The sequence below is a fragment of the Rhea pennata genome, chromosome Z (assembly GCF_028389875.1).
Source record: "Rhea pennata isolate bPtePen1 chromosome Z, bPtePen1.pri, whole genome shotgun sequence".
Classification (NCBI taxonomy): Eukaryota; Metazoa; Chordata; class Aves; order Rheiformes; family Rheidae; genus Rhea; species Rhea pennata.
In genome coordinates, this window is record NC_084702.1 from 20,966,777 (window position 1) to 20,992,424 (window position 25,648).

At 38.8% G+C, this 25,648-nt stretch overlaps 1 protein-coding gene across 3 annotated transcripts in view; it reads right to left on the reverse strand.

Moving 5' to 3' along the window:
- The window catches only part of BNC2 (basonuclin zinc finger protein 2), a 352,528-nt gene that overhangs the window by 38,167 nt on the left and 288,713 nt on the right, over window positions 1-25,648 (reverse strand). For all 3 annotated transcript variants that reach the window (XM_062599499.1, XM_062599497.1, XM_062599498.1), the window contains exon 5: window positions 10,320-12,286. In XM_062599499.1, the coding sequence (XP_062455483.1) occupies window positions 10,320-12,286 (1,967 nt within the window). The remainder of the gene's footprint in view (window positions 1-10,319; window positions 12,287-25,648) is intronic.

Consider the following 25,648-nt stretch of genomic DNA (forward strand, 5'->3'; position numbering starts at 1 on the left):
CTTCTTAAACCAGAGGCTCATTTACCCTTTCTGAGTGGGAATCTAGGTTCTTCTCCTACCCACTGCATTTTTAGATCTCTACCCACCAACAGAGCTATACACAGTTCTCTCTTTCGGTACACACGCACATACATGCACATGGACACACACATTCCTATATATGTTTAGGGTATTTTTATTTCCACATTTTGTGTGTTACATGTAAAAGTAAAATTTAAGATTTATGGCTAGCAAAATTAACTATCTCCCATTTGTATTTTCAGTTGTAAATGGCTGAAGTGTAATTGCTTTTTTATTTTGGCATAACGAGGAAAAGGAGAGAGAGAGAGAGAGAGAGGAAAAATGTATTAAATTGGAAGTGAGCAACATTTTTCCCTAGTTAATAAAATAAGCAATAAAGTCTGTAAAGCACTAGAATCAAAATCAGTAACATCAGAAATAACAACTTATAATTTACAACTTATTTTTCAGACTTACATAGTTTGACATGACCATACAGTTCAGAGGTTTTTTTTTCTTTTCTCTTCCAGAAAAAAAAATGCAAAAACAAAGTGACAGAAAAAGTATCTTCTTAGAACAAACCCATCCATTCCTTCTCTCCCTGCCTTTCACCCATACACAACAGACCATTTTATACACAATGCCAACTCCTGCAATTCTTTCTTTTTTATGACAGTGGACATTTTTGGCAAATCTAAAACTCCTTCACTTCTCTTCCAGGTCCATTTATATGAAGCTTGTAGGTGCCTCATGGCAAAAATGTTGAATTATTTCTTAGATGGGTCTTTTTAAGTAATGCTTTTTAGGGCAAGCTTAAATGTGAAATGAGCTCTTAAAAAAAGAAAAACTTTCTTAGAACAAGGCGAAGTGCTCATTCAAAAGATGTTGCTGGGAAGTACGAGGCAGTACTAAAAGCCTTATGTTTTCATTAGAAAACGTGGGGGGCTCAAAACTTCTGTCAGGAGCTATTTGGTGTTCACCACTAAAAAGTCAGCTTGTGAAGAGCAGTAGGTGGAACCATATCTGAAATATCCCAGTGTTACCTCAGTATCCTGTAGACCATCAGAGGTATCCCTCGTGCCGTTGGTAACTATTTACACACACCTGCTGTACGTGAGCAGAGTGGCTTGCCTGTCGTACCTGCTAAATAACCACAAGTGACATGTGCTATATGCCAAACACTGGCACACGATGTGGCACAGCTGGATATCTTTTCTGAAGAGAGGCGCAAGCCAGAAGCACGTGAGTAGGAATTGAGGGGTGATGAAAAGCTGTATGCAGCCGGCTTGCAGTGCCTGCACAGCACAGTCTCTTCCTGACACAATCTAGTATTTAACCCTCACTGATAATCCTGCAGCTCCCCTCTCACTATCTCTCTTAGACAAGTAGTTGGCAGTTTGGTTATCTTTCCCCTTAACTTCTAACTACACGGTACACTCCTGTGAACCACAGACCCTACTCTATGCACTTGCTAGTACTCCATCATATTCTGTAACCACCAGCAGTATATGTAAACATGTAAAGGTCTCACAGATTTTTTTTCCAGAGCCTACAAATTGCCAAACATTTTTGAGTAACACCTTTTTGCTAAGACTTACTCCAGTCTAAAATATCCCCTTCTGTTAGCTGCAAATCTGCCTTCAGACTGGTGCCTCAGACACCAGTGACTGCAGCAAAAGCCTCCCTGTAATACTTAATTGATCCACCTGAGACAATTAGCCAAGACCTATGTTAACTTGTCAAAAGCACTGTGATAGCAACCTAAATGAGCTTTGTTTTACCCCATTGGTCACCTGTAATATAATTCTGTGTCAAAAAATACCCAGTGACCTATAGGGTCATATCACTATATCATAAACCCTACGAATGACTGTATCTTTGGAGTGAGCCAACTCTGCACAGTGCCCACCTCTGTCTAGATATACTGACAGAACCGGCACACTGTTCTTCACTGTATCTTCTGGATATTTTGGGTCATCTCCACCTGGTAATTTTTTCCCCTTCTGCGTTGTTTTGGGGGGATTACTTCTAGGACTTACTTTCAGTTAAACCTAACTTTGAATATGCCCAAACTGTCACCTAGTTCATTTTATAACCTATGCACCAGCTGCTGAAACGCAACTTGAATCTAGGGGTGACAGCTTCATCATCATTAAAGAGAGAACAAAAAGGCCTCACCAAGGAAGTCAGGCCATAAGGTCTGAGGTACAGTTTGCCTCCTCAGACGACTGGTTTTCTTGTCAGACAAAAAGCACAGCTGATACACAAAGGTATCATGCATATATAAATATATATGCATGTACATGATGTCTCTTCTTTAGAGCCACAGACATTTTTACCTCCACTTGGACACAGATGAAGCCTGCAGGTTGCAAATTTCCAAGCCCACTAGTCCTACAGTTGTTCTCTGCTCTCTTTGTACATGTTGAGAAGTCACCTAGTTTATGAAAAGTCTGCTAGGGAACTTCACAGGGGGGCTTTGAAATAGTTTGCTTTGTCTATTCTTGGGTACATATTCCAGTAGCAGAGATAGGCCTCATCAGCCAGTAGTATTCCCACTAAAAGAAATTTACCTCTATGTGCTGTCACCGTATTTCCATACAACAGTGCACTACAAACTAGACCTTAAGCATGACGTAAGTCAAAACTTTGCCACGCTGTTTCAGTTCAATACCCTTTCCTTCCCACTCTAACAAACTTCTTACTGTTAGCATCAAACTCCTGCCTGCTTCTCTCTCCCTGCTATGCAAGCAGCTCCTGTGTCTATAAGCCTCTCCCAACCACACGTTTTAGGAAAGCACTAGCACCTTTACACTGGCAAATTCTGCTGCCTCTGGCAGCATCCCTCTCCCTCTCCATCTTGGCCACAGGTCAGAGTGACGAGCTCGCCCTTGCAGAGGCAGACTCTTGCCCGCCAGACGATTTAGCAACTGATTTCACTGTGATGCTCCAGAGACTCGTTCCTCACCTCTTGTTCTTCTCCTGTCGAGGGAGCCTCACCTGCTGAAACAAGGAACCTACATCCTTACTAAGCTGCACCCGAAATGAAAAACAATTACAAAGACTGATTATTTTGCATCTCTCCCAGTGGTGCCATTTCAGGAGGTTGCTTCCCCAGAAGTCTGTGCTTTTCCACTCTCACAGTTCTTGCCTCCTCCTCCACCATGGCTCACTCTTACTCAGCAGCCCATTTACCTGCCAACTTAGTTTCTCTCTCCTTCATCCCAAGCTGTATCTTTGAGAGCTTTAACTTCTGGTGCTGTAACTCCAAGGTGCAGTAAACACACGGCTATTCCTGGCAGGGGGTGTCTCCCTCTCCCATGCATCAATTCTCCCCAGATTCTTCCATCTGGATGCTATCACTCTCAAGACTCAGCCTCTTCTTGTTCCTTTTTCACTCATCCAGGATTTTGGCAGTAGTGCCCTGATGCTATCTCATATCTATGAAGTAAAGTTTCCTTCACTGTAACATAAATCTTACCGTCTTCTATTATCAAGCTTGAAAAAGCAGCTGGAACTTTTCTCTGCAGGAACTGAAGTAGGTAGATGCTTAATTTTTCCTAGTCTCAAAAGACCTTAAGAAAGACTGGACATCTCTCTATCTAAGGAAGAGCTCTGCATTTACACAGATCAATGGAAAATTTTCAATTTTCCCCCACTCTTTGGAAAAGTTTTTTTTTCCAGCTCTTTCCTAGAAGCTAGCGGCAATCAGGATATTATGAATAAATATTTATGTTCCCAGTGCTGTCCTCCCAAATACTGTCTTTCACTAAACTATAAAACATACAGAATCTGCACAGCAAACTTGGACAAAATAAATTAAACATTTACACCATTTGTCTCTACACATATCAGGGGAAAATATTCCTTTGTGTATGCTTTGATTTTAGCTACTATTTTCAATGCTTTACTAATGCTTGTCACCTATCCTAATCCTAGTGGAGTCGCATTATTTAAATGACCTTTTCAGGTCACTGAAAAATCTTTGACTTCCTCTGTGAATTCACATAGAAATGAGATATTTTGCACTGTAGAAGAAGATGTATAGTCACTGTCAAATTGATACTGTATTTTGTAGTCAGAAAGAACAAATTCATGATGGCCACAGATAATTAAAAAAATACCTCAAATCCCCCCAAAATGAGTATGCACGGTTGGAGAAAACCTCACTTCACACCGAAGCTGATCCTGCAACCCTTACTCACATAAGCCCTCTTTAAGGCTTGCTTAAATTCCATACTTTTCTAGAAAGAAATGGACAAACTACTTCTACACACTCTAGTTAAATTCTGCTTTTCTTGTACACCTCGGTGAATTTGCAGCTTAGTAAGTTGTGTCTCTGTGTTCAGCATGACTACTTATGGAAGAGGTAACTCTGCCTTAAGGGTGGCACAAAACACTTTATCATACAGGTTCTCTTGGGTAAGGAAGAGTTATGCGAACATTAGCAGTGACACACATCTTAGTGACTCTGCAAGAGAAAACCTAATGGCTCACACAATTCTACTGGATGTGCAAATCATCTCTTCATGAACTGCATCATGACCAGAAACAGCAGTATGTCTTAAAACTCTCTTTCCTTGCTCTTATTGGAGGGCGCTCAAGCTGCATATCAGAACTACTTATACTAGGGGAACTACAGTAATAGTTATCATGGACTAGTGTGAAATATCTCATTTCTTGGGGCTATTTGTTCCTAGAGTTGAGTGCATTTATAGAAAACAATTCGCTAAAAAGTTATCTGTAGAAGTTTCCAAACATAGTGGGATGATGAAAAAATGGGTGCTGTTGTGTCAAGGAGGTGATAACAGGAGGCAGGTAGCAGGTTTCTCACATCTTCACCTCCCTTGATAATGTATGCAGTGGCTCATCATAGGTAACTGATGTTAATTTATTCAAGCACACCTGTACAGGGCTAGAAGTCAGGTAACCAGACAAAAAGTATGTTTCTGCTTTTTCAATACAGCTACCCAGAGGCCTATATCTTTGCAAATTTAGTTCTGAAGGTATCAGCAGGTTTTAATAAACCACATACTGCCTTGCTCCACACAAATCAAGGCGTTTACATGTTTAAATCTGAACTAATTTAACTGGCAATCAAATGGCATGATCACACTTGGCACCAAGAGTTGCCTTATATATATAAGTCACCCTGAGCAAATATTATTTTTTTTAATTTATTCATGGAGCTCAATCATATTTCCCAACTTGCAGAGCACATGCTCATTTTGTGAGAAAATTTAAAGACAAATCTGAACAATTAATGTTCTTACTTTAGTGGGAATAAGACAAAGTAAAAAGTTCTCACTTTGTTCCTCTGAACAGATATCCTGCAAATGAATTTATTTTACGTACATTTAGATAATGACAAACATGTAACACATCATTACCAATACTGTGTACTAAACTAGGAAACAGAGATTTTAAAATTGCTGGTACCGAGGTAAAACAGGGATTTAGTATGAACTAAGGCTGACAGAGAAGATGGCTGTATTTCTCCTTAAAAATCTGATAATAGCTTATCAACAAGACCTACTCAAGATAGAAGAACCATAGATCCTCATGTTTCATCAGTGTTTTTGACCATAAAATTCCAGAATCTTAATAGTGAGAGCCAGAAACTAAGTCAACTGTTAGAGGCTTCTTCTTCCAGGTCTTCACCTCTGCATGTCCTCTCCAAAACAGAGACTCTGAGATGAAACTGGATTGACTATCTTCTCCAGACAGGAAATAAGCATTCTTCCCTCCTATCTGCATGTTTCACCTATAGCCCAGGATCATCCCCAGAACAGCTGTACCTCCACACTGACTTCAAACGCAAGCCACACCAATTTGTTTGTATGGCAAAGCTGGTAGCTGCCCAGGCAGAGTTCAGAGAAGCTGAGTCTGGGAAACAGATCCCGGGGGCACTGGCTCTCCAACAGCCTAGGCTGCAGGGCTGCCTCCTCCCTTGCAGAACTGACTTCCTCCTAAGCCCAGAAGGAACTCCCTTTACACGGGCAATTTTGCCCCAAAAGGTTTCTTCCATTCAGGCGCACAGTTTGCACACGAACTTGTCTTCCTCCCTTCTTTCTCCTTTTCTTCCAAAAGGAAAAAGATGTCTTTCTGTTCAAAGGAAGCTTCTGACATTGCCTCTGTCCACCGACACCATTTTTATTATGGTTTCTTTTACTATTTACTCTCCATTGCCTTCCTGCAACAAGATATAACCTGAACATCTCACCTTTGGAATACAAAGACATCTGAAGTAAATACAGAAATAGACAGAAGAGCTAACTCAGGTACTGGCTGGTAAAGAATGGAAGAGAAAAGTAGTTTTGACAACTGTAGAGCTTCCAGAGAAGAGAGAGGGAAGAACTTCTGTTTGGGGAAATGATCAAAGATGCAGCTAAGTATAAGGTTGACTTGATGACTTTTTTTACTGGTAGGTGAAAAAGGCAATGAAAAAAACCCTTTTAAAAAAAATCTAGGCTCAGTGGAGCCTGACTATTCAAAAGCAATGCTATTTTTTTTATAAAGGAAAGCAGAGAATTATTGCTACTTTGACAGTGAGTGCAGACACTCTGCTTTGCTCTCCTCTGCCCTATGCTGAAAAAATATATGTGGGGAAAGGCAAGACTTCTGAACCATCTGTCGACCTTGACCCTAATTCACAAGGGACAGCAGTATTTAGTCAAAGATCTCAGAATATACTCCAACCTTTCCAAAAGATGGATATTTAGACAGGAGTTGACCTAGGTACAGATCATCTAGGAGTTAGGAAGCTCATTTCAGTCAACCCCCAACACAAATTGCTGCAGGACATGTGCCACCATGAATGATTGTGGCTGTTACACCTGGACAAAAATATTTCCTTCAGTCAAAGCAGGGCAGGGTTTCCTCCTGGTATGATCTACTACCTCGGTTAACTAACAGCATGCATTCGCAGCCCTGCTGGAAAGACGATTAGACTGCTGGACCCAGGGTAAACAATACGAGTTTGTATATGCACAGGACAGGGGAAATACAGGTGAGCCTTTGACTAACCAGAATTGTGTTGCAGGGAATCTTAAATTACATCAGATGCCTCCAGAAGGAACAGAAATAAGTAGTCAAAAATTTTTTATCCTCACAAAATCTTGCATTTTATTTTAGAACATTTTCTCCAAGTAATTATTAATAATATTACTAATATCATTACTAATTATATTAGTAATAATAAAAAAACCTCACTAGATTCTATGAGCTATAGGATAGGAAGAACTCCCAGTTAATTAACGAGATAGTACTGAAAAAATCATTTAATTTTAGTTATCAAAACACAGAAATTCTAAGCCTCTCTAGCCACTCAGAAATCAGTAGATTATGTGACTCACAACACAAGCAAATCATACAGACTTTTAAAAATGTGTCCAAAAGAATGGGACACTAATACATGACAAATATTCTCCAGGAATGCTTACTGTGTACTTTAGTTGACTATTTCTTATATTTTCTACAGTAATTACAAGCAAAGTGGTCCTCAGCTTTTAAGTGAAATTGATTAAAGTGACTGAAGAAGTTCTCACTTTGCTATGCTATTACTTTAGCTATCTAGTAGTAATGTTTGAGCCGCTCTTCATAATTTGAAGAGTTAGAAATTGTATATTCAAGTAACAACTCTCTTAAAATAAATATGTATTTTCAAAGGGAAGAACAGCAAAAAATGAAAGTAAATTGAATGGGGAAGTCTGAAGGGGGGTTATACAGTTTGTAAGAAACAATATATTAATTTAACTTCTATTTCCAAAGCTGATTTTGCAAAAACCTTCTTTTTGCAGACAGTATTAAAAATTTTTTAAATATTTACTTAAATCTATTATCCACCATCTTCTATATGTTCTACATATGTGTTCCTTTTCTGCAGTTCCAGGAATTGCACTTCTGGGCAAGAATGGGCATCAGAGAGAATCTTTAAAGATACTTCTTGCTGAAATATCTGAATGAATCATCAAGAACCACGAGAATATGACTAGGCTCTTTCAATGTACTTCCAGATAAATTCTGTAGCCCTGAAGTGCTGATGAACCTGGGAAAACATCAAGCTTGAACAGGCACTCAAATTACACCATGTGTTTGAATTTTTAAAGTATATAACCACTTTTAAATATCTGCAATTAATGGCTATTTTATGCCTATGAATTTCTGTTGTCCCAAATTCTGTAAAGAGTTGAAGCATATTCTGAATTTTACTAATGGAATTATATGAAAAGATGGTCTTGTGCACTACACAATGCAAAATAATATGTAAACAAGAAGATATTTTTTAATATACATCCTGCATTTTCAATTCCTGAATCAAATATTTTTATTTTATGGCTTGCTTTCAATAAGCTTAATAAGAGTATGCTACCTGGCTCATAAAATATTTTCAAAATGTGCTTTTTCTTTATATGTTCAAGTCCCCAATATTACATATATATATATCATCACAATCATCTTTCTTAACACACATATATTTTTACTATGCTATCTTCTTCATTATTAGTAAAACCTATCAATGGTTTCCTACTGAAATTTAATATTTCAGATAATATTCTAAATCTGAAACTAGCCACTTCTCACTTTGCACACTGAATGCAAAGCTGTTTTTCTTAGTACACGACTGACCCTTTTTAATTCACGTGAGAAAACAGAACAACCAAACAGAATTCTGGACTAACGAAACCTGTGCAATTTCAGGAACGGAGAAGGGTTGCACACTGTTAAACTCAGCATGGAATATACCACTGAGGCTCCAGTTGTGCAGAGGATTCTTCTCCTATGCTTCCCCTGTCAAACTCAAATCTCAAAAGGTTACTAGGAGAGATAGGGAGCCTTAGTTTAGTTTTTACCTGCTTCATGTCCAATGGTTTCATCCTACTGTGATGCAGACTTTCTAGATTATCCTGCTTATCCCTGTAAAACTGTTTTATAATGTGTGTTCCTGTTTTTATATTTCATGGATTTCATAAATGGTAACAGAAGACAAGAGATACTCAGGGACTAGCCTTTCCATCAAAACAGTGAGTTTTAGGTCTTCAGCCTCCTCACCATTAAGTTGCTTTGATTTTATATGATATGAAATATTCACCTGCAAATTCTACCAAGTTCAATGGAAAAAAAAAATAAAGGAATTGTATGTGAAATGCTTAGCTTGGTTTAATTTCCTTCCTATGTCTGCTGTATTTTTACAGCATAATGAAAAAATATGAAACACAAATAAAGGAAAAGAGATGAACCAATTTCACCATCACTCCATGAACCAGAGATATTCTATTATGTGACACTATGATGATCATCATCACATGTGAGAGCATTCATCCACAAGTATGAAATAACTATGTTATCCTACTACCTTGACAAATTCCATTTATATTACATTTTCCTTAGGAATCAAAAAGAACAATATATAAAAAACCCCTAAGAAGTTAAGGACCAGCTGCTTCTGTTTAAGCCCAACTGTTTCAGTACTGAGGCAGCATAGCTAGGGTATGATATCATCTGAAGGCCCAGCAGAATATACCCTTGTTGATCTTAAAAATATGTAAGGGTCTAGCCTCTCCTTTCTGAGTGTGCAGAATTCCCATCAGTGGGGAAGGGAGTTGCTCACATGCAGAGAAGAAAATAGAGTGGACTAAACGGCCAGACTGGTCAGAGAAATATAAGTTCTCCTACAGAGAACTACTTTCTTATACTTTTTGCATGCTAGTTTGCTGCAGTTGCAGTCAGTTTCAAAATTTGAAGAGAAGAGAGAACATTCTTTTAACGCTTCCTGCTTGCTTCCATATGGCCCTATGGAGATGGAAATCATTCTTTTATGCTAGTTTCTTCCTTCCCTCCCTCCCTTCCTCCCTCCCTCCATCCATCCGTCCATCCAACCATCCATTCACTCCTTTCCCTCCTTCCTAGTTCAATGTTTTGATGCACATGCATGAAGATATTTATATTGTGTATAATTAACTACACATTTAGTAGAAGCTTTTCTTGATTTAAAAGCTGCATGGATATGAAAATGAATGTAATAAAAAGCTGAAGCTTATAAACAGAAGTACAATACACGTATGTTCACAGGCACACAGTAAGAATAATGACATTTATTATCTAGCCAGTCACATAAGATGATGGCAGAACATACACTACTCTGAATGCCAGGCAACAATGAAAATCCTAAAGTGATAAAACTCTCTCAACGTCATGGGAACATGGCTGTCACTTGTTATTACTGTGCATCTCTCTACTTCTTCATATACCCTAAACTGCCTATTCTTACATAATTCAACACATTTAATAATGTAGAAAATCAATTAATATTTACTGACCTGTCTCTGCTTCTCCGTGATGGGAAGGCAGCATTACAGCCAGCCACTGTGCAGACATGCATCTCTTTTAAATGAACATTTCTGTAGTGAAGCTTCACACTGTAGGAACTCTTGAAACTCTTCTTGCACACATAGCAGATCTTGGGGTCTGGGCTTGAGCAGAGCTCACCTTCTGGGGAGAACTTCTGAGGGCTGCTGTAGTTGAATGTGGAAGCAAAACTTTCATGAAGGGCAGCCATACTAGCACTGCCACCATTGTACAGTCCATATTGGCTCATGTAAAACATATCATACGTAGGGTCTGTATACTCTTCCTTCACCTTAATGACATCCTGGTTAGAAGAGTCATTGTGGTTTTCATCTGGCCTGTCACCATGTATCATGGATTTCTCACCAGGTTCGTGCAGGCGATCATCTGCTTCCATGGACTCCTCACACAATTTGGGCTCTGAGGACTCCGACTCATTTTCATAGTCTCTCTCATGCTCCTGGTCTTCTGATGTCATGCTGTCTGCCCTTCTTATCTCTGGTCTGGAAATGCACCTGCTTCTGTCACTTTTGGAAAAGTCTTTCACTGACAGGCCTGGGCTCATTTCCTCCTGAGAATGGCAGTGATTGTCATGACCTATATCATTCACCATTGTGCTGCTATCGTTCACCTCCTCATCTTCGTCATCAAACTCATCAGCAGTATCGATAACTTCCTTTTCTATTTTAACTGGCATGCTCGACTTCCTTGGCTTCTTCTTGGGGGCAAGGTCAGCATTAGGCTCTGGGGTTGGCATCAGCACTGAAGGTACAGATGATTCTGAAGGAGGAGGGGGATGCTGCTCCATGCTGCTCACTGCTGGTATTATGGGACTGGTGGGGAGGGATGTTGGAGGACTCACCATCTCCCCAGGAGTAAGCAGATTTCTGTAAAAAGGAGGAACAGGTTGTACAGTCTTTAGAGCCGGAAACACCAGCTGACTAGGAAGAGGATTCTGTAGTACAGGGTCTAGAGGGGGAGTGGTAAAACCCATCGGCGGACGCCCAGGGCTTGTTAAAGTTAGACTGGATTTTGTACTTGCTATGACAGGAGTGGCGGCACCGGATGTGGCACGAATTAGATCTTTGTCTCGGTTATTCCTTAGCATTGGCATGTGTAGGCGAGGGTTGGGGTTTGCACTGTGACGATTGCGACTTCTGAGAGAGCTGAAGACCATGTTGCAGCCTTCAATTGTGCACCGGTGCTTGATTTTCAGGTGAACGGCATTGTAGTGGATTTTGAGAGTACCTTTGTCATAGAAAGTTTTACCACACGCATTGCAAAACACTCTTCCCTTCCTCGAGGCAGAGCCCATTCTCCTCATTCTGTGAATGCGGAACGAGCTTTTTGTGTGTTCTGTTTTGGATAAATCATTAACAGGTGTAGATGTCTGAACAGGAGAGACGCAGGCTGGCTCAGTTTTGGGTTCGACATTTGTGATGCTGGTCAAAGCATTCCTGCTGGATGTTTGCTCATTCTTGAAGGGCGTAGGGGAAACTTCAGACTCGCTGCTCTCATTATATTCATTTTGGGTTGTAAGGCTTGGTTCACGCAGCCTCATTGCTGGCTGTTCCAGCAGGAGGCCATTTGGAGGCAGCCCCAGCAGTGGAGCAGAGACTGGATTTATGTACTGGAATGGAAGTAGGAATGCAAGGCTATTCGGGATGTTTTCGAAATGATGAATGCTGGAAGGGTTGCTATTCTCCAGGTGAGCAAGGAGACTTGGGCTCCTGGTGCGATTATTGCTTTCAATAAAAGTCCTTATATCTGAATCTGTCTTTGAAGATGGCACAGCCACAGCCTGCCCTTCTTTTTCTTGAATTGCCATCAGCTCCACAATGGATTTAGTTTCTCCAAATCTCAGAAACTGCTGAAGGGTAATGATCTCTTCTTCCCTGGACATGATGGCCCAGCGGTCCAGCACTTTGCCTGCAGCATCCTAGAGGCCATATCAAAGAAACAACAAAGAAAAACACAAAGAAAAAACTTATTGATTCTGCATAATTATTGAATTCAATAGAAAGTGCTCTGCTGCCTGCACATGAAACACTAAGCTAAAAAAACAACATGTGAACAGTGCTAACAGAAGTTGACTAAAAAAGCAAACTTTTCAGCCATGCAAATATAGTAATTAGAGTCACAGTTAGGGGAACAGATTGAGTTTAATAATGTCAGAGCAAACAAAATGTAGATCACTGCGGCTCTGTGATCTAAAATGCATTCAATACTGTTATTTTAACAACAGTGATCTATGTACTGTGCAACTGTTCAGCTTACACTGGTTTAAGGCATGAACTCTTGCTGTGCACTCCATAGTAAAATACAGAAAATTCTACCTTAATCTTAATTAAAAGGTGACACGTTTCTTTCTTTTAAAAGAAAGAGTTAAATACATGTATTTGATAGACTTGCTTCTTAAATATAGGTAGACATAAGACTGAAGTAACTCACAAACTATCCCATGAAATATCTGCAGAAAACATTGATGCATGGCAAAAAATCTTTAAAATGGCATATAATACTAATATATTATTCTTTTTATTTTTTTCCATGAGACCAATACTGAAAAACACATGCATTACCAACTTGCATCAAAAGATAGATATTGAGACACTGGTTTTAAATATAACTGGACAATTACTGACAATTGATTGTAAGCTTGCAAAATTGGTATGGTTTAGACTTAAGAGATGAATTTTCTGCAGTCTTGTTATAAATGACACTTACAAATATTTAAAAAGTAAACATCTGATGGATGTAGATAGCATAAATGTGTAAAAATGTTGTCTCTTAACATTGCGTTCTGATAGCAGGGGAAAAATCCAGAGAGAATACACATCAGTAATCACTAGACTATCTGTTGTTAAATATACATTAAAAAGCATTTCACACTTTCATTTTTGCTAGCAAGCATGAGATTTGCCTGGAGGTAGGACTTAAAAATTCTGCAATGTAATGTCAGGCAATCCATTCCAGCATGTATTGATAAAAACATATTAAAATACTTATATAATGAATACATCATTTTATTGGCATCTTTCCTGTTGGGCAAATGCTGGACATATCATCAGCACACTAACTATCACCAACAAGCACTGTTGCAGGCCATCAATCCAGAATTATTCCGATGATTCCTCATGCATTAAACAGTCTGAAAGCTTTGCAAGAAACTCAATACTATCTCTAGTCTTTTTAAATCTTGAATATCAGCTTCAGAACCTATCTGAACACTTTGTAAAACTCACTAGCCTTTTTTTGATTAAGAAGTCTGCAAATCTTTCTAATTTTTCAGGCTGTATTATTATTTCCCAATCTTCAGAGGACTGATTCTTTCCTCTTCCCTTCTCACCCTCCCATTTTCCACAGAACTAGAAAATGAAATTTGCCCAAATGGCAAAGTGTATGTATACTTTGATTAGACCTGTTTTTCATTATTCCAGTTCTGATTGACATTACCTCCTGACGCAAACTTAATGATGAAGGTCAGTGCCACAGCACCTTATATGTGACTGTAAAATCTCTAAAAAGACTTCACTCACAACAGGTCATACTCTAGCCTTACAAGACTGTCAGTAACCTAATAATGGAAAATCCTTGAACAGACTCTCATCCAGCTGACCCAGATGCAGAGCCCCAGAAGCCATCTCTAGGTCGAACTGTTCAGTGTGAATCTACACAGAGATTAAAGAAAGAGCATCACATAGATGATAGTCCTGGTTCACAGCACCAGCCAGGATGTGTCCCCAGCTTTGAAAACTTTTCAAAGGCTCTCTGGACATCTCCAACTTCTGTGTTGCAGTTTAAAAAGCTGGGTGCTTTATAAATATGAATACATATGTAAATAAAAATTAGATACAGCCAGTTCAAGAATAACCCATGAAAATGGTATGTACAAACCCCACAGCAGCCTCCCACAAGTCAGACGACGGGACTAGTCATCTCACATGGTAGTAGTGGACCTGGCTCTTCACATGCACAGGATGCGTGGGCATCTCCTTCGCACTGGGGCTCCCGTCACACATTCTGGGAGTTACTTCACAGCCTATCTCAGAGATATCGGCAGTGTTTACGTGATCTACCTCTCAGTGAGACATCTCTACCCGTTGTTTCCTTCAGTAAAGAACATTTTGGATATCCAATAAGGAGGGAGAGACCTCCAGCACCCACTAATTCCCACAGACCACAAAGTCCCACAGCTGTGGGTTTGAGTGTCATGGTGTTATCTTTAAATGTCAGAAAAGAGCAGGGAATCAGAAAGATAGTCTTAAATAACCCTTGCCTACTCCTATGGGTTGCACCAAGTGTTAACACAGCAGAGGAATGATCTCTACTCAATCTATACAGCGCATCTCAGGCATTATCATCTTCAGGAAAGGACTTTACACAGTTTACCACAGCAGTGATTACATCAGTAGGTATAAGAAAGGCTGTTCTCATCAGACACGCAAACTTTTTCTATTTTTTCTTTTGCTGAATTTTGAGATAACCTGCATTTTATTGTTCTTCCTGTGAGTACTGCATTGATTAACTGAAGGATGTATTTGTGAACACTAAAAATTTTATTTATACATACATATATATGCTTAAACATTTATGTATCTCCAAATATATATATTTTATTATTTGAAACAAATTCTAAAAATATTTTGGTCTGAATGAAGAAATTAGTGGATTTTTTTAAAAAGCAAACATACAGTATTTTACTTTCTATTTTTATATAATTAACTTTTAGCTATAGATAAGGATATATTTAACAGTTTATGCTTCAAACTATATCTGGTTAATTTTAAGGAAAAAGCTTTTTTTCCTCAGGAAAAGTAAAGAAGAATTGCACAGATGCCTGTATTTCTTAGAGAGCATATTACCTATGGATACTATATAGGACACGCTCCAGTATTTACATAGTGATGGTTTTTCCACAAATCACTGTAACTACGTATTATGCAAAACTAGATAAAGAGTGAATAGGAATGTCATTTTTTGATAAAACTTTAAAATTAAAAAAAAATCTAAACATTATCCCCTTTGAATTAAGCTATAACTAGCAAGGGATCTCTCTGTATATGGTAATACTTGATTAGAGGTTCAAGTCCTTTCTTACACGTAATCGATTTCTTGTTTCTTACAATCTCTCACACTAAATTTTCTCCCCAAAGCCATTAAATCATATCCACATTTAAATATTTCATGACAAAAGGTTCCAATTTATATTACTTTTTTCAGCTCACTACTGATTAAGCCAAGCCTCCTGTGACAATGTGTACTACAAGTCAGCGAGCACTGAGATACCAGTGCATGCTTACAGCTATAAACCAGGCAGTAGACAAGGCGAACCTCTGCAGCATACAATGATGCTCTTCCTTCTTTGCCCATACAGCCCATTTTTGTTCTTATTTTATTTTATATGTGTGGGTAGCTCTCTTTCTACTTCAGATGGATATAAATTTTTAATCTCTAAGTCACATAAAATTAACCTCCCAGGGTACAAGACATAACACTGGATCTTTTTCTAAATCTAAACATACAACTGATTCTTCTCTTTCCCATTTAGGTATATGTATTTATTATTTGTACGGGTACAAGTTCACATATACACATACTGCATTAGATCTATAAAGCAATGTCATGGTTAATCATCCTGAACTTGTCTCCTGATTTTTGCTGACCTGTGGGTTAGGAAGAGATGTGTCAGGATATGTTAGGATACATCATGTCTTAAACTTCTGGGTCAGATCAGATCAAGTGATGGGCCTCATGATGATTATCTCAGATGATACAAATAGGCTACAATAGAAGATGGACACAAAGTTCACTCTAATTTGTAAGAGTTTAATTGGGGAGAACTGTGAAGAGAAGTCTAGATTCCCTGAGGGCCTTTGAGCTTTGCAAATTTTAAGCTTTCAGTTCAGCTTGAAAACCTCCCAATTTAAAAGCTGCCTATTTAGAAAATAAGGACAGTCTACGCAAACATGGACAGTCAACCTTGAACTTCTGTTATGAAATCAGTTGTTTTAAATGCTCACTTTTTGTGCCTGCATTATCTTGACCTATATTAAACCCTATTTTAGGTTCTATATTGACCTATATTGAACCCTATTGACCTATCTCGAACCCTAATTTATATATAGGAACAAGCATTCACACAGACACATGTATATATGTATATATACATATCACAGACTTTTTTGCAGATCTATTTTTATTTCACTAATTAACTTGGCATGGGTAAAAGAAATTGTGTATATATACATAAATACATATATGCCTGTCTGCATGCATAGTCAGAGAAGATTATACAAGCGATGAGATTAATAGAAAGGTTAAAAAGAAGTAAAAACAAACCTCACATTCTGGAAAGCACTCAAGGATTATTTTCAGGCACTGTTCTGATAATTTCTGAGAATAACTCGAAGTTATATAGAAAAACATACTGGCAGGCTTATTTATTTTAGCAAGTTTGCATTTGCATCATAAACTCTCATCTTTTTGAGCATATCTGGACACCAAATATCCAGGATGCAAATATTGCACGAGTGCACACTTAATTAATTAATTAAGCAAGCCAAGTGTTTATCACATATCAGTCTTCTATGAGTTCTTCTGAAACAGCTATATATTTCCTAGCTGATCTCGAGGAAACATTTTGACTGTAGCTGTAATGATTGAAAAGCAGACTTTAACATATGGACTTGGTCATACTGTAATTGCAGAGGATGGTTTTAATTAGGTTGTAGACAGAAAAAAAAAACAAATTTTTTTCTGATAAGGAAAACCCTACTTAATTTCAAAGATTTAGGGTCTATTGGTTTTGTTTGGCTGAATTTCCCAGGAGCATCTCTCTACTTCCCATTATTAAATTTCAAGCTGTTACGCCATGCATAGTCCTACTGCTCCTGTGGTAAAAGTGTCCAGTGTGTAGGAGCACACTAACTCACCTTTGCACAGATGTGACAAGCAATGAGTAACACCTTTGGATCCTTTCTAAATCTTTGGTCAAACCCCACAGACTTCAGCAGACTGAGGTCGCCCTGTGCCTAGCTTTTCATAAAAACTGTGTATTCATATTCTCACTTTCCTTACAGATGTTCCTACCATGCTGAACCTAACTCACCTTAGCTCTTGCAGACATGAGAAAAAGCACTGTGATTTTAAACATGCAACTGATAGGAGATTTAACACACTCAGCCTGCAAAGAGCTATCACTAAAATTCTTTTTCCTCGTCCGTTACTTCTCATCCAGCTCCCACCAGCATCCACGGCGCTGAACTCTACGAACAAACTTGTGTTAAAGTGTCAGCAGTCCTCTCCTTGAGTTATTCTGCTGCAGTAGGAACCAGCACGGTGCAGCACTACTGAGTTCTCAGTCAATAATGGAAATCTTTATCTTTGGGCTTCACTGCAGCCTCCACTACACTAGCAAAAATCAAAAGCAATGGATCTTCTTCCCCTCTGATCCCCCCCCCTCCCATTTCTCTTACCAATTGGAGTTGCTTTCTTCCCCCCAAAGACCTGGAGGCTACTAGTATGTGACATCTGGGGAAAAAAAGAAGGTCATCTTTCCCCGAAGTATCAATAAGAGGACACTTCCACAGTGTATTTAGTGAAGAGTAACAGGAAGGAGGTTATGTGCACTCATGTCTATACGTCTGCTTGTATCTACTTTTGCTGTCAGGTATATAAAGGTACTTACTTGGGTTGCTGGTTAGACTTAAGCTCTCCTTCTGCATTCAGCAGAAACAAACTTTACGCTCTCCACCAAAAGGACCTCAAAAGACCTTTAAAAACTTTTATTAAATGATATTGTAGAGAGCAGGTCAAATCTGACTGCATTGTAAATCCAGGGAAATTCCAGTAACCATACTAGAGAGTAAATTCGATTTAACTTAGTGCTGCAGTTTTACATGGAGAAAAATTCATTTGGATATATATTGAGCCAGGAGGTACCGCCGTGATGGAGCAGGGAAGCTACGTAACGAAACACAGGAGCACAGTGCAAGAGCTTGGGAGTGAAAGCAAGGAGCACCATGTCCTGCTGGAACCGCAGATGGAGCCGAAGGAGGTAAGAGGCAATAACTGCAGTGGAAGCCTTGCCAGGACACCACCATTAACTACCACGCTCTCGCTTAAAGGCCTATGGGGTCTTTGGTGACCAAGAGCATGCAAGTCCTCTGTTTTTCATCTCATCTCCAAGACACATACCAGCAGTATACCACCCCACGATCGACCTGTGGTTCTGGACTAACATACAGGGAGTGGCATCAAAATACAAGATCTCCGACACACGCTCCTGCCTTTGGGAACTGAACTTCTGAGTAAGTGAACTTCCCTTTTTTATGTTCTATCACCCTTAAATAAGGTTACTACATTGGAAAGCATGGTCCTTGAAAGACAATGACATTTGTCCAACCAAAAAATATCTATGGAAAAAAACCTCTTACAAGTAGGGGAGTGGGGAGAGAATGTCTTAACTGTTTTCTTAAAAGAAACATTATTCGAATCCTTTCCCATCCTTCACAAGTGTGTATTCACCTCTGCAACTCTAGTAAAACTATTAGGATGCAAGTGCACTGATTCTAAATGCTTCTTCTGATTTTTAAAGCATATTGTTTGACTTTTGATAAAATATTCACTTTGTTATAGAATGCTCTTGATTATGGACCTGATAAGAATATATAATTCATAAGCGATGATAACATTTTTTCTGAATAACAGTGTGTACAACATTTTTCTTTTTAAATTGTGGGGTTACAACATACTTAAGCACAGCAGTTCCTCTTTCATGTAATCTTAACAACTCTATCTGGTACCTTTACAGTTGGGTGCCTAACAAGTTTTTGCACAGTAAACCTATGTCCACACTCAGCGGAAGACAATCTAAGCACAATAAGAGTCTGATGCTCTCCTTACCTGTACTGATCTTCAAAAGATTTCTAAAGACTTCACTAAGTGAGGAAATTACTATAAGGTGACCAGTGTCAGCTGCTCCATAGTATCTGTGCATAAACACCTTTAATGCACACTAAAAGTGAGGCAACTCTCTTTGCCTTCATCAAATGGTAGAATATCAAGATTTTATGGAAACTGCACTTTCAAACCATTTAAAAAGGTTGTAATTCACAGTTTCGCAATATACTGATACCTTTGCCTAGAAGCCTGTGAGAGTAGAAAATTCATTTAAATGTCTCTGAAGCAGCTTTGCTACCAACTCATGGTGAGCAACAGAGGGTGTTACCCTTAGGCAGACATGGCTCCTGAGGCAATCGAACTATCAAGTACACTGTATAGGAAGCCTTTCAGACAGTATGAATTGCTATGGATGCTAATGGATAGGATTTAAACAGTGGCAGGAACACAGCAAACCATTGAAATAATTTCAGCTATAAACTGACTTTTTCTAGACTTCCGCTGCTAAAGCCAAGTCTGTAACAACATAGTTTTGCATGCAAGTTGATAGGAAATATCTAGCATGCATATAACCATATCTATCACTGATTTTCAAATGCACTTTCACCACTTTTTGCATATATAGCTGCACATTTAACTATGCCATGAAAAACATTTTGCCTTGTTACTGTCAATCCCTGCAATTGCATGTGTTTTAACTATTTTGTATCAGTGCTGCATAAATCACTGAGAAGAAACATTATGGCTTCTGTGCTTAGGTAGTCTCTCTGTAAATTTAGGAAGCTCCTTCAGCTTCTCTCTGTGTGCCTCAGTTTCACCAACACTGAAAAAATAGCACAGAATTTTTACAAGAAACAAGAAACATTCAACAAAAGCACCAATGAGATACTATATTTGCAATACACACAGCCACAAGAGATGCCCAAGTTCTTTTCAGCCAAGACATTCACTAACGCACAACCTGAGCTGCTCCATGTAACATGCACTGCACCAAAATAAAGGAAGGTATCTGACAGTCCAGTCAAACCAGATTATAAAATTGTCCCTTTCTCACTTCTGATCTTCTGAATCTAAACTCAGTGCAGACTTAACATCAAATAGAAAATTTAAGCAACAAAAGTTGCATCTCCCTGGACTTGTAAGCAAAACTTCCAAAGCAGTCAATATGACATTTGCCTAACCAGGGGCATAGTAAGGGCTTCTGCACAAGGACAGAAGCACTGGAGTGAAAGTGCCAGTAAGTTATACTCATAAATTGGATTTCATTACATGCTTGGTTCTCTAACAGAACACAAAGTTGTGCCTCGATAAAGAGATTCAGCTGTGCTATATGCTAGGTATACGAATGGCAGTAGAATCATGAGATTGATTTCCATCTTTAGTATTCATTAGGGGACTATGCATTATTACTTGCAATATATACAAAATGATCTTAATGAGGCCTTTTCCCTTTGATTGTTTTCCCCAAAAATATACACCGAGAAAAAAAAAGGAGTATCATAGGTGGCCATCTGATGCTGAAGGGAGGCAGCACAGCACAGAAGTGACACCAAAAAGGCAAAGGGTCACCAGAATACAAAAATGCTATGGTACGTGAAGAGAGTTATCTGTTTGCATATATTATAGGCACTGAAATGCAAAAGAAAGTGGAGGAAATTATATTACAGTGTACAAAGTAATAATAACTGTGCCTGCATGTCTTAATACCCTCTTGTCCCAGCAGTCCTGACTTTCTAGGCAGCCCACTTCTCCACATTAACAGTAGTCATTTGGAGAGCAGCAAACGTGCCATTAGAAGCACTTTTACAAGTGTATATTCATCCACCAATTAGCTTAATGTGGCCGCTTTCTGCATATTTTCTATCCAGGCTTGCACAAATCTTATTAATATTTCCCCCTAGCGCTTTGACAGATTACCTTGTCATTATGCATCCTGGAGCCTTTTAAACAATATGGGTAAACTACTGTTTGCGAGGTTAATGACAATTATCCCCTAATTACTGCATAAGTCACTCAGTCCACTTTATCTCATAGGCAGGGTTCTGCTCTGTGTATCTGCCATTGTGTCACTGTAAATGAATCTTGTATAGCTATGTTTATCTGTCGTTGTCTTGTAAATTACACTGACAGAAGAATGAACAAATTACTGTGTGTCATCACTTAAATACAGCTTCTGATAAAAAAAAAAAAAAAAAAGTCCCACAAGCACAGCACTTGAATTTTAGCCTGATCGCAATTAGTAAACACATATTTAACGTTTTAGGAGGTGTATTTAGGAGTGGATGGGACATGGTGTAGTGATAGAAGGTTCTGTCTGAAATGATAAGACTATGGATGGTAAAACAGAAGAAATAAAAAAACCTACAGTAATAGTAATTCCATGATCACCTCCCAAGAACTTTTCCGCTATTTTAACAGTTAATAGATGAGCCAATGGTATCTTCCAAACCATCTCATATTCGGGGCTGTGCTGAATTCCACAATTTCCATTGTTTCTGACCACATCCACAGAGGCCATTTTTTAGTAGAGAAATCCAAACACAGATGGGAACAGAACTATGATCCATAAAACCACAGGGTATGCTAATTTAATGGATGCATTTTAAAACACTATCAAAGAAGATTAATAATTTTGTTCATGTCTGTCCTGACCAGTCCCAGTGACTCCAACAGGACCAGTGCACAAGCCGGGGCAGAATCTAGCAGGCAGCACCGAAGTCAATGGATTGACTAATTTTTTTTTTTTTTAATTAGCATATTGCCTACTGTTTTCCACAGTGCCTGCACTTTGGGTCACCTTCTTGGTGCAATTAGAGTAAAAAAAAAAAATGTCAGTTCAATTCACTGTCCATGGATTGAGGTATTTCTTCCTCAAGAGAATTGGTAAATACCAATCTTCCAGCATACGCCATCTTTTGGTGTAATTTCAAGCCACAGTTAGGAGTACTCCACCGGTAGGACCAGCATAGACCAGATATGCCCTGCCTTGAGAAAGCTGACCTTTTATTGACTTTGATTGCCTTTTTCATCAGTCACTTCAATAAAGTAGCCTGTATTCAGAGGCAAAATAAGTCTGTGGGAAAGAATGATTCGGGACTGGTAAGTAAGAACACACTTCCTATATCAGAGAAACATAGCTGCCTTTTAAACACTGCTGCTTCTTATTTGTTCTTGGAAAGATAGTTACCCTGCTATAACCCTAGGAACCACAGCCCCACAGCCACCCAGGCGAAAGATGTACAGAGACAATTCAGTCCCACTCTGTCTTTGAAAGGCCCTTCTTGGGTCCGAGGGGGCTCTTTACTCTTGTTTTGGACTGCTGGCAATCACACTAATTGCGGAGAGTTAGCAATGAGTGCATACCTCGTCGTAACTCCGACTACCAAACTGATTTCCTCATGAACCGGGTGCAGTCGCAGCTCAGGAACTTCCTGTCACCACGGACCTGAGCAGACACTGACTCCTCGAACTTCTCCCTCAAACCTGACGTGCAGCTTTAAGGACAACGGTATTTCCCCGCTTGCCAGAGAAATGGATGATTCACAAAGTGAGCGGCTCTTTTTGGCACTTAGATGAAATTGTCAGTGCTGCACAGCTAGCAGGAGGAGGAACGCGTAACAGCGGCACCATCACCCCTGCATCCTGCAGGGTTACACTGTAATGCATTTAACACCTTCGCAGACATGCTTTATATATACTTACACACACTCACACACACCTACATGTATAATCCGTTCACACGATATACATATTGCTAAGATAATGGTACACATTTCCATAATGTAAAAGGTATTTGATTTTGACTTATATTTCACATGGCTCCAGGTTTAGCCAACAAATACATCCTAAAACCCATGCAGCACCATCTTCTGACTATTGCAGTGCAAAAACAAGGAAGCCAGGAATACAAGGAAATACAAGAAATACAGGAAAACAAGGAATAACATGCAAACTAGAGTGGAGTATGATTCCTGAGGGGGAAGAATACATGATGTTTAAACTGCTTCCCAAGAAAAACAAAGTCTCAGACTTCTCCAAAAACCAGTGATAATATACTGCTATTCAGCAGGTTATTTCAACATTGAAAACATTTTTATCACAGTAAAATGTGCGTTTATTGGATTATGAGAGTGTCATATGCAGAAAGAGCAGACAAACTAAGACATAATAAAATTACTGATATGACTGAGAATAATGGTGATTTGTATGGAACATGCACAAGGAGTGCACCTCTGACCATACTCTTATTACAGGTTGGAGGAAAAGCTGTAGTGAAGTGAGAAGAAACTGTAACAGCCATCACTGCCAGGGATAACTGAAAAGACCGATCGATTTCGAGTAAGCACTACCTCAAGGGTTCTGGTCCCACTAGGATTGATCTTTGTGTCTGTCCTGTGTTCAGTCAATGCAACTTTCAGCAGGGTATCTGCGGCAGATATAAATGGAAGTGCTGCAGTTATCCTCCACCCTCCCTTCAAGTACGTTGTTTTCTCTTCATGCTGAAGGAAAAGTAAACCCAGTGCAGTTGATGGCAAAGTTGCTGCAATGGATGGTTACAAATATTTAAGGATACAAAACACTGTTTTAGTCATGTACAATAATATTTGAAGTATGTAGGTATCAGTTATTAATATTTCTCTTTGAATTTGGAGGTTCATTGGCCTCTGACCTCTGCTAATGGCACAGGAATTCCGCATGAAAGAGAAAGGCATTATATACTTCTAATAGGTAAGTCGGCTGTGTCATATCATATGATTGTGAGGATTAACATTTGCCTTCTGTGCAGGCAAAAGTGGGTTTCAAATCCAACCTTCAAGGGCAGTGGACAAGGGCTGGCTGCTGCTGGGGAAAACTATAAGGCTAGTTTAACTGAACAACTTTGATGAAAAACCTTTGAAAAATAACAAAATGAAATTAGGTGACAGCTAAGAAGCCAAATAGTAGAATATTCAGTAGAAGTATTTATCTTTCAAAAATTTTTCTTTACTTTGCAATTTTTCATTTTGCACATTTATGGTTTCATCAGCTTTCTTCAAACAATTTCCAGAGATACCAAGTTAGCTGCAGAGAGCTCCATTCATTAAGGAAAATTATTTACATAAGTATTATTCAATTTTGTTTGAGATCTTTTACATTTAAATAAAATTGTGTACCTTTGATCTAAGCTTGAATCAAAAAGCTAAGTGATACTTTGTATGGACTTAGATCAGCAGGTGGTAAAGGCTGAAGTAAGCAGGAAAGCACTATAAATTGAAAATGTACATAGTGTTAAGATAGTTCATTTACAGCCTTACTTACGGAAAAAAATTCTAAAGAGAAACTTGAACACCATTACTTTTACAAATATTAAAAAACCTAAAATTAGTATTTTTATGTATTCATCATTTCCAGAGAACTTTACATATTGTGGAGTTTTAACTACTCTTTTTTTCTCCCAACTGTAGAAGAAAAACAAAAACAAATTTTTCATACGTAATTTATGCTGAAAAGGACATTGGAAGATAGAAAACGTCTAGGTGATGAACTAGACAGCAGAATGAACAAGAAGAGCTAAAAGTTGGAGATTAATGAAAGGTATTCATGAACCATTGGCCTCTCCCAATCTTCAGGCAAAATACCCTTTCTCCAAACACTATGGAAATTCTGACTGGGTAAATTCTTTGACATTGAGACAAGCTGAAGCTTGTGCTTCCCTTCTCCTGCTCTCAGCCAAATGCCCTGGTATGGTATGATGGACATAAGCACTTATGAAAACTTAGTTCATGTGTAAAAAATCATTATGTCTATTTTGTAGCTCCAGAGTTACTGTTTGAACTTCAGATGCAAATGATGTAAGGGCTTTGAAACTCAAATTCAGCTACCAAACTGTACTTATTTTGGGGGTTTAAAGAAGGGCATAGGACATCAGACAAAAATCTTGTAAACTACAAATATCTGCCACCTGAAAAGAAAACCAATCTTTCCACATTTTCAAAGCTTCTTCATATAGTGATCTCAGAGGCAAGAGAGGAAGTGGGCAACCCAGTGCTTAGGGTACTGCTTAGGGCACTGCCCAAGGAAACTGAGGTTTTGTTCCTAGACTCACCACCATCTTGTCTATTTTGGACAAGATGACATTATTTCATAGTCTGTCTTAGCTCCTTGTCCTTAACAGTGACTTGACAGCATTTCCCCTTACTTCATTGGGATGTTGGGATGAAAACTGCACCACAGATTTTGAGGCTACAGTAAGCAGAGACCTACGTATACGTAACCTCAAATAAACAGTTCACTGTGAACTTGACCTGCTTTATGAATATTCAAATAAATCTCTCTGACAATAAAGTTTTATATGAATTGAGCTATGTAAGAATTGAACAGAAAAGAGACTTAGAAAGAGCTGGCTAGAGAGTTGCAG